The sequence below is a fragment of the Otolemur garnettii genome, unplaced genomic scaffold (assembly GCF_000181295.1).
Source record: "Otolemur garnettii isolate 467f Iridium unplaced genomic scaffold, OtoGar3 scaffold00018, whole genome shotgun sequence".
NCBI classification, from domain to species: Eukaryota; Metazoa; Chordata; class Mammalia; order Primates; family Galagidae; genus Otolemur; species Otolemur garnettii.
This window is the reverse complement of record NW_003852413.1, coordinates 23,303,865-23,314,122: the sequence shown is the minus strand read 5'-3', so window position 1 is coordinate 23,314,122 and position 10,258 is coordinate 23,303,865. Positions and strand designations below refer to the sequence as shown.

The window sequence follows — 10,258 nt, the reverse complement described above, 5'->3', positions numbered from 1 at the left end:
TTATTTGAATTTTATATCAGAGACATTGTTGACTTGAGTTGAAATCTCTTGGCGGTTGTCTGTCACTGTCCTAGTTCCTCTGCTTTTATTTGAATCTAAAGAAGGAAATAGAATATTAGCACTGGAAGTATAAAGTTTGGTTCGCAAGTCATGCTTTTTGTTTTTGAGATAGTGTCTTATTTTGTTGCCCCAGGCTATAGTGCTCAAGTGTCAGCTGGGGTCACAGCAACCTCAAACTCCTGAGTTCAAGAGATCTTCCACCTCAGCCTCCCAAGTAGCTGAGACTACAGCCAAGTATGACCATGCCTGGCTTGGTGAAAAAATACTTTTTTCTATTTTTAGAGAGACAGGGTCTAAATAGGTGGTCTTGAACTTCCGAGCTCAAGTGATCCTCCCTCTTTGGCCTCCCCAGAAGTCATGCTCTAAAGTGAATTGCTGTAGCCTGCATTTTGGGGGTTAAGAAATGTACACTTTATTAATGATGGATATTAAGTAAGCAAAAAATGTTATTTTAAAAAAGCAACTCTACCCCTTGGTTGAGTTGTGTTGTGCTAATTCGTCCTCTGGAGTCCGCAGAGAATGATCCTTTAGATTCAGTTCCTTTGCCCCCAGAACTAATGAGAGATAGAAAGTGAAAGAAATGATTATCCTCACTTACTTCTCTTTGGCCAAAGCATCGTAAAGGAGCAGAGATATTTTCTTTCTAAATGGAACATATTTCTTTCAAGGAAACTTTATTCGAAATTTGCTGAAACTTTAAATTTCAGTTGCTGATTCAACAATTTCTTCATTTTCTAGAAAATGTTCAAAATCAAGCTATTGGTGGCTCACCCTCCTTCTCCATCGAGCAGGTGGTGGTAGGTCTCGATCTCCTTCTCCAGGTGCGTCTTGATGTCCAGAAGCTGCTCGGACTCCGAGTTCTGGCACTGGGTCTCATCCCGGACCTGGCAGATTAGCTCCTCCAGACTGCTGATCTTCGTCTGGATCCCCGACAGCTGAGCCACGTAGCCGGCCTCTGTGTCTGCCAGGGTCCCTTCCAGGGAGCATTGCTACAAATGCACATGCAAATTGACGCGCAAACATTGTGAGAATGAAACTGCGCGGTGTTCAGGATATAAATACTGAAATATACATTCCTGTGACGAGGGTGGTCTTCACATGAACCACTTAATAATAATAATTACCTTTGATAACGAATAAGCAATAATCAGTATTAATCAGAGTACTACTGTGAGCTCTGTTCAAAGTGTTTTATATAGCCCATCAGTTCATGAGTGGATTAACAAAATGTGGCATATGTATACCATGGAGTACTATTCAGCCATAAGAAAAGATGAATGAATGCCTTTTGCAGCAATTTTGAAGGGATTGGAGAGCATTATCTGAAGCGAAGTATCTCAAGAGTGGAAAAGCAAACTCCATGTGTGATCTCTGAGAAACTGGAATTAAGTGATGGGCACACGAGGGCACAGAGGGAGGTTAAAGTCATTGGAAATCAAACAGGGAGAAGGGGGGATGAGGGGACGGTACACCTCAAGGGTGCAATGAACTCTATTTGGGTTATAGGCACATTTATAACCCTGACTCAACACGTGTAGCAAGAGCATTTGTAACCCCCTTAATAGTTTGAAATAACAACAACAAAAAATCAGATAATGATGCATCTTTTGAAAGAAAAGGTTTTATACATATGGACTCATTTAATTCCCGTAACCACCTAATGAGACAGGTCCTATTATTCCCATCTTATAGAGACTAGCATTTTGCCAACGTGCTTGAAAACAGTGTATGCAAAACAATGTTTTATTTATTTATTTATTTTTTGAGATAGAGTCTCACTATGTTGCCCTCGGTAGAGTGCTATTGGGTCACAGCTCATAGCAACTTCAAACTCCTGGGTTTAAGCGATTCTCTTGCCTTAGCCTCCCAAGTAGCTGGGACTACAGATGCCCCCCCACAATGCCTGGCTATTTTTTTGTTGCAGTTGTCATTGTTGTTCATCAGCCCTAGGCCAGGTTCAAACCTACCAGCCCCGGCATATGTGGCCGGTGCCCTAAGCACTGGGCTACGGCGCGGAGCCCAGCTTTGTGTTTTAAAGCTTTGGAAGTAAATCAGATGCATCCCTTTCCCACCTACCATGGCCGAGACAGACTGCAGTTCAACCTGGAGGGTCTGGAGGATTCGTTTCAGCTCCGTGATCTCACCCGTGGCAGAGCTAGCTGCTCCAGCGTTGGTGGAGATCTGTGTCTGCAGCAAAGCGCTCTGCAAGAACGAAATCAACAAGGTACGGTGAAATCTCACACGCGCCAACCCACCCGGTCTGGCGATTTGGGCTCTCTGCACTTTGCCAGCCGTGAGCCACCTGCTTGTTGAATCGATCCTCGGCCTCCCTGCGGTTTTGCTGGGCCAACGCCTCGTACTGCTGCCGCATGCTGTTCAGCAGCTGCGTTAGATCTGCCCCAGGGGCCACCTTCACTTCCACGGTCAAGTCCCCGCAGGACTGTGTCTGCAAAGCGCTCATTTCCTGGCAGAGAGGAAACACAGAAGTCGCTGTGGCAAAAGTCCTTTGAGGTTAGTGAATGATGAACCTTGTTGAACAGCCTACCTCCTCATGGTCCTTCTTGAGATGAGCCAGCTCTTCAGCTAGGCTTTCAGACTGTATTTTAAGGATCGAGGTCGTCACATTCAGCTCATTGTGAACTTTTTGCAGGCCACTTAAATCAGCTTCAAGTAACTGGCGTAGGCAGAGCTCGTTTTGGTACCTTAAGAGGTGTTTGGAATATGATGTATGAATTAGATCCATTACTTCAAAGAAGCTTTATTTTAAAAAGGATTTGCCCACTGCCATCTAGCACAGGCTGAAATTCTTTTGAAATATTTAAACAAAGACCCTCGAATCCTTAAAAAGAACGCTGATTTTGGAATCTCTTATAAGAAAACATACATTAAAACTGGTTGGCTTTTTTTCTTAGTGTAGATATTTTACATTACATTTGTCTGATCCTGGATCTAATTGCCTGGTTTAATTCCTTTCTATACATTTTATGTGAAAAGTAAAAAAAAATCTTATTTTGCACCAAGGAGGTGAATGATATTTGAGGCAAATGCACTTCATTTTGAAGTCTTCTGCTGTAAGTCTGGCACTGTCAATTGGGGAAGTCAGGCTGGCATTATCAACAGTGGCTGCAATGATCTAAGAGATACAAAGATGCAAAAAAAAACCTAACGTGTGAACAAATAACATATAATTACTCATTTGCATTTAATGGTCAAAATCTAGTTGCATAAAAATTTTTTAGAAACTAATGTCTAGGTTTGGCTCCCGTAGCTCAGTGAGTAGGGTGCCAGCCACATACACCGAGAGACCCTGGCCTGGGCCTGCTAAACAGCAATGATAACTGCAACCAAAAAAAATAGCTGGGTGTTGTGGCAGGCACCTACTCAGGAGGCTGAGGCAAGAGAATCACTTAAGCCCAAGAGTTTGAGGTTGCTGTGAGCTGTGACGCCATGACACTCTACCAAGGGCAACATAGTGAGACTCTGTCTCAAAAAAAAAAAAAAAAAAAGAAAGAAAAAGAAACTAATGTCTAGTGTGAATCATATTCTAAATAAATCTAAAGAAATTATGGAAACTTTTTTATAATTATTATTTTTTTTTACCAACAATGTTATCTGAAAAATTTTGTATGGACCAATTGAGCAAATATCATGGAACAATTTCATATTTCATAAAGAAGTGCAAAAGAGGTATCATCTCGGAGTGTCTCATCTGGTTCCTGAGATCTTCGATTACCGCATAGTATTTGCTGTAATCTCTTCTAGATTCATTATCTCTAAAACCCAGCCCCAATTTGTCATACCACTCCTTGATTTTGTTCTCTAAATCAGCGTTGGCCTCCTCCAAGGCTCTGACCTTGTCTAGGTAATTGGCCAGGCGGTCATTGAGGTTCTGCATGGTCTGTTTTTCACTTCCAGAGAAAAGGCCTCCATCGCCAACACCCCCTCCCACTCTGCCACCGTAGCCATAGAAGCCATCATTAGTAGTGCTGCCAAATTCAGAAGCCCCACTGAATCCAGAGATCCCACTGAATCCAGAACCCCCAGGAAAGCTAGAACTACTCCTGACTGAGCAGCTACCAAAGCCCCCTCCAAAGTTGCCCCCAAAGCTACCGCTAGGTCCCCCACTCAGGCCACAGCAGCTGGTTCCTCCTCGGAAGCCCCGGGTAGAGCCTCCCCCCAGGCTACATTTGCTGCTACCATTGAAGCTGCTCCCACCAGTGGATGCCCTGATGGAGCTGCTGCCTCCAGCCCTGGAGGAGGGGACTCCAGCCATGTCCCAAGACATGATGACCTGAGAACGCTGAGCTTGTCTAAGTGTGAGAGATGGAAGTAAATGAGCGCCGACGTGAACGTCCTTTGGTCTTAAATACACAGTTTTTAGGGAGTTCCCTTCATTTGGCCTTGTCATTGTTTCACATCTTTAATGAATTCTGGGTTAATTTATTTTGAGTTAACCTCACCCTATTGGACCAATTAATATTGGAAAAATTGGATAAAGGTGGAGTAAAATTAGAGTCATTATTATTTCATTAGAATTCATTAGTGCTCACAATCTATCATTTCCTGCCAGTCATTTTTCCACTTTCATGGAAAGCTGCGGTTGGCAGACCATACATTTCCCTAGGTCTATGAAACTCACATATTTTTCCTGTACCATTTGGGGAGGATTATTAAACCAGTGTTAGTCACAATTCAAATATGAGTTTTACTCAGGAGTGGTTTGTCAGGAAACATCTCTTTCTCTTTTTAATCCAGTAACAATGTTGAGTAGCTTCACGTGGTCTTTAAATGGGGGGAACAAATTGAGCATTGTAACTATTCTTGCAGAGAGAACTGACAATCGCTGATTTATGTGGAATAGCTGTGAAAGCAAGCATTGTTGGTAAGGGTGGCGTTGTCAGTAAAGTGTCTTTGAATTATTCTATGCAAGATTTTTGAACAGTAATGTTTGTTTTCAGCCTCCTGATTCAACAACCAAATGATTTTTTCTGTTCCTTAAACCCATTAGTTTTTGCCTATCTCTAATTTGTTTTTTTCTTTTTTGAGACAGAGTTTCACTGTGTCACCCTGGGTAGAGTACCCTGGCATCATAGCTCACAGCAACCTCAAACTTTTGGGCTCAAGTGATCCTCTTGTCTCAGCCTCTCCAGTAGCTGGGACTACAGGCATCTGTCACAACACCTGGCTAGTATTTCTATTTTTAATAGAAATGGGGTCTTGCTTTGCTCAGATTGGTCTGGAACTCCTGAGCTCAGGCAATCCACCTGCCTTGGCCTCCCAGAGTGCACAGGAGTGAACCTCTGAGCCTGGCTATCCCTAAATATTTTAATAGCTATCCAGATCATCTTCTTGCAACCATAGCTTCCATGGAAACCAATTCAAAGACACTAGTCCACATTTCTCATTAACTATGGATTTCTATGATATTTTATTTTGCTTGGTGCAGGTAAATCTATAGCATCTTTGTATTTTTATCTTGCAGCTTTCCTTGGAGAATATATGCTGTGAGTTTGCACATTTTCCCATAGTTCTTCCTGCACATTCTATCAAGGTGAAGATGTAATGGTGTTGGTGATCTTACACAGGAGATGCCTGAAGAGCCTTGTGATGATGATAATGAATTTGTGGAGCTTTAAAGAAGTCCCAGACGTTTTTATAAAGAACTTTTAAATAAAGTGTTCCTATATCCTTCATTTGGCATTTATGTTCTCCTCTGTATGCTCCTAGCATGCATCTCTTCCTCTAAGACGGGGCTTTCTGTCTGTTGGAAACATCAGATCAAGCATGGCGCTGTATTCATGAAGTATTCATGAAATAGAGATTAGTCTGAAATGGCATTGGGCTGCAGAAGATGGAGGGGTTACTGGTGGAAGGGGTGTCAAGGAAGGTCTTCTGAGGCAGACATGAAGTTGAGAATTTGATAGCGCTAGTGGTTGGCAAAGATATTTCTAGACAGAGGTCAGTATAAGCAAAGCAGGATGTCTTGGGAATGGCCTAGTGCTGTTCCAGAAGATTGAGTTTAGAGGATCCACTAGGATCCAGGTCACCAGAGGTCTTCACACAGCGCAAGAATTCGTTCTTTATTTTAGAAGCGACGAGGAAGCAGCAGGGGGCGCTGTGGAGGAAGGGCAATGAGCCGGTCCGAGCGGTAGAGCCAAGTATCTTGTGGAGGGAGGACTAAGAGGGAGAGACTGGGGCAGGGACGCATGAGGCCAGACATCATTAGCTCTAGGACAGGGGCTGAGAAAAGGACTGTGATTTTGGAGAGAAAGCGAGAGAATGAGAAAAGTTGAGGAGCTTGTAGAACTACTAAGTTTCATACTTGAAGGGCAGAGTAGAGAATGGTCTTATGAGATGGTGAGGTGTTTTTAAAAGTGATATTATAATCTCCTTTCAAAAGTCATGGAGTTCATCCATAAGAATTTAGAAAATGCAGAAAATCCAAAAGAAAATAATCACCTATACACTATCATCCAGAGAAAAACCCCACCTATATTTTGTTATGAAGTAACTCTGTGCTTTGTGTACACATGCATATATGTTTTTAATATTTTACAGCATGAGATCATATTGTACAACATTTTACATTTGTCTTCCATTATTAAAATATCCTCACAAAAACAGAGAGGTAGATTTATGGAACAGAATAGAGAACCAAGAGATGAACCCAGCTACTTATCCTCATTTGATCTTTGATAAGCCTATCAAAAACATTCAGAGGGGGAAAGACTCCATGTTTAACAAATAGTACTGGGTGAACCTGCCTGGTGACCTGTAGAAGACTGGAACTAGACCCCCACCTTTCACCATCAACAAGAATTGATTCTCACTGGATAAAAGATTTAAATTTAACACATGATACTATAAAAATACTAGAAGAGAGTGCAGGGAAAACACTTGAAGAAATTGACCTGGTAGAATATTTTATGAGGAGGACCCCTGGGCAATTGAAGCAATACCAAAAATATATTACTAGGATCTGATGGAACTAAAAAGCTTCTGCTTTTAGAAGTGATGAGGGACCAGCAGGGGGCGCAGCCAAGAGCACAGTAAGTAAACCAAACAGACAACCTTTAGAATGGGAGAAGATTTTTGCAGGTTATGTTTGCGACAAAGGTCTGATAACTAGAATCCACAGAGAACTCAAACTTATCAATAAGAAAAGAACAAATAACCCCACTTCTATGTGGGCAAGAGACTTGAACAGAAACTTCTCTGAAGTAGACAGGTGCAAGGTCTACAAACACATGAAAAAATGGTCATCATCTTTAATCATCAGAGAAATGCAAATCAAAACCACTTTGAGATATAATCTAACTCCAGTAAGAGTAGCCCACATCACAAAATCCCAAAACTACAGATGTTGGTGTGGATGTGGAGAGAAGGGAGCATTTCTACACTGCTGGTGGGAATGCAAGCTAATACGACCTTTTGGAAAGAAGTTTAGAGAATACTTAAGGAACTAAAAGTAGACCTACTGCTTGATCCTGCAATTCCTCTACTAGGTATATACTTAGATGATCAAAAATCATTTTACAACAAAGCAATTTGCACCAGAATGTTTACTGCAGCCCAATTCATAATTGCCAAGACATGGAAATAGTCGGAGTGCCCATTGACTCATGAATAGATTAACAAATTGTGGTATATGTACATCATGGAAACCTAGCCATAAAAAAGATGGAGACCTCGCATCTTTTATGTTTACCTGGATGGAGCTGGAACATATTCTTAGTAAAGTATCTCAAGAATGGAAAAAAAAGTATCCAGTGTATTCAATACTACTATGAAATCAATATATAATCACCTACACATTCATACAAATGGTAAAACCTAACTATAGTCCAGAAAGTAGAAGGGAAGAGGGGAGGAGGGAGAGAAGAGGGGAGGAGGGAGGGTATTTGGGGGGACCTCACCTAATGTGCATATTGCAACAGTACATTTCAAAACTGTTAGGAAAAGAGTACAATTGCTTTACCATAACAAATAAGTAAGTGAGGTGATGGATGTGTTGATTAGTTCAATATAAGCATTTCAGATTGTATATCAAATCAGTACACCAAACTCCATAAATGCATCAATGTATACAGTTACAATTTAATAAAAAAAAAAATATCCTGAGCATTTTCCCAAGTCAGCACTCATAAAAGATGTGCAAGTGCGCTTAAAACTTTCTAGAGGCTTCCATCTCATTCAGAGTAAAAGCCCAAGTCCTCATTATGCAGGATTCTGCATTGCCTGGTCTCCCATGACCGTTGATATCATCTGCTCCCTCTCTTCCCCTCACTCACTCAACACTAGTTCCTCAAATACTCTTGGCTTCGGGGTCTTTGTGTTTGATTTGCCTGGAAAGCTCTTCCCTCAGTTACCTGCATGGTCTGGCTCCCTTACTTCCTTCAGGTCTCAAGTTGATTTTGGAGCAGTAAGGGCAGCCTTCTGATAGTTCACATCTCCCCCTTATTTTATAGCCCCCTTTCATACTTCTCTTTTTCTCTCTGGCTTTTATCACTATCTAACATGCTATATGTTTTCATTTCTCTATCTTGTCCACTGCCTGCCCCACATCTACTAGCATGAAAGCTCTAAGGGATTTCCTTTTTGCTTTTGGCTGGTTTACTGCTAAGTCTCTAGCATCAAGAAAAGTAACTTGCATATATTAGGTACTCAACGTACATTTTTGGGGGGATAAATGGATGAATAATCAAGCGGAAGCTATGACAGACACAGAGATGTGCTCAGATCTCCTTTTAAGAAAGGACTCACTGGGCGGCACCTGCAGCTCTGTGAGTAGGGTGCTGGCCCCATATACTGAGGGTGGTGGGTTTGAACCCGGCCCTGGCCAAACTGCAACAAAAAAAAATAGCTGAGCACTGTGGTGGGCACCTGCAGTCCCAGCTACTTGGGAGGCTGCAGCAAGAGAATTGCCTAAGCCCAAGAGCTGGAGGTTGCTGTGAGCTGTGATACCATAGCACTCTACTGAGGGTGACAGAGTGAGACTCTGTCCCTAGGAAAAAAAACGCATGCAGCTGCTTGAGAGCTTGCCTCTGGGCAGCTAAACATCTCCATACTGGCTAGGAGATTGTCCCACTCCCAGAGCCTCCCTCAAGAGCTGGTGACCGCTTCCACAAGCTTGGTGCATGGTCTCCTACAAGATTTAATAGTTTTTTCCTCCTGTATCTTTAAATATTTGCCATTTCATTATCCTAGGAATTCTTTCATATTTACTTATCCATTATTCCTAACTGTCATAAAAAAGACTAAAATAATAAGAAAGTGAAAGAACGATTATTGCCTGGAAGGGTGATGCAACAATGCAATAAATCATCACGAGTCTTCTTAGTGCACGGCTCAAAGCATTGTTTTAGTTTTCAAGAAGGTAGAAAGGACGTATGAAAATTCCGTCTTTGGCACTTTTTAAAAAAAGCTTTAATTGAACAATATTGAGAATTTAGAGTTTTAGATTTTCTGCTCATAATGACAGAGAGAAGAAAATTGAGGACGATGTTTCACAGTTATTAGAAAAATTAGAAAATGATGCAAAGAGCAGATAGCAACACGCTAGACTGTAATTGGAATGGTAAAGTTGTTTGCATAAGTGAGATCTCAGACCGTAAATCCCTATATGACGATATTCTAGAGGAATTTTCCAAAATCCAGACTTAAAGAGTGAGTGATTTAATTCTAAGGACAAAAAAAAAAGTTTTTTTTTTTGCTGGGATGAAAAATATGGTGTTCTTATCTATGTTGGTCCCTTGGGGCCACATGTGGCCTTCTGGATCTTTGAGTGAGGCTTTTTGACTGAATACAAATTTTACAGAACATACCCTTTGAATAAAATAAAAGGATCGCCACAAAAAAGAAGAAAAATAGCTGAATGTCCTGATACCAACCTGTAGCTACGGAAGGGGTTGAGCTGAGAGTATCTTCAGCCCAGGGGTTTGAGGTTGCTGTGAACTGTTACTGTGCAAGTGCACTCCAGCCTGGGTAATAGAGCAAGATCCTGTCTCTTAACAAAACAAAACAGACAAAAAACCCCTGTGAGCTGGAGCTACCAAGGTTCTCAAATGTATTGCATTTTGCTGATTCAAGTGCAAAAAGAACCAGAAGCAGAGTGGTGCCTGTGGCTCAAAGGAGTAGGGCACTGGCCCCATATGCCAGAGGTGGCGGTTTCAAACCCAGCCCCAGCCAAAAACTGCAC

The 10,258-nt window shown here is 41.7% G+C and overlaps 1 protein-coding gene across 1 annotated transcript; it reads right to left on the bottom strand.

The window, feature by feature from the left end:
• LOC100964538 (keratin, type I cytoskeletal 24) lies at positions 1 to 4,333 on the bottom strand. The gene is made up of 8 exons (XM_012802905.2): positions 3,772 to 4,333; positions 3,111 to 3,195; positions 2,606 to 2,762; positions 2,363 to 2,524; positions 2,137 to 2,262; positions 832 to 1,049; positions 542 to 614; positions 1 to 102 (listed from the first exon to the last, which is right to left on the bottom strand). The coding sequence occupies exons 1-8, from the start codon at positions 4,331 to 4,333 to the stop codon at positions 1 to 3; spliced, it is 1,485 nt and encodes a 494-aa protein (XP_012658359.2).
• Positions 4,334 to 10,258: the final 5,925 nt, after the last annotated feature.

Bases quoted from the DNA above. Each gene is read 5' to 3' on its own strand.
- LOC100964538 (XM_012802905.2), bottom strand. From the start codon at position 4,333: ATGGCTGGAGTCCCCTCCTCCAGGGCTGGAGGCAGCAGCTCCATCAGG. The intron at 2,763-3,110 runs GTGCATTTGCCT...ACACCTCTTAAG, and splicing joins GCAGAAGACTTCAAAATGAA to GTACCAAAACGAGCTCTGCC. The intron at 2,525-2,605 runs GTAGGCTGTTCA...CCTCTCTGCCAG, and splicing joins TCAAGAAGGACCATGAGGAG to GAAATGAGCGCTTTGCAGAC.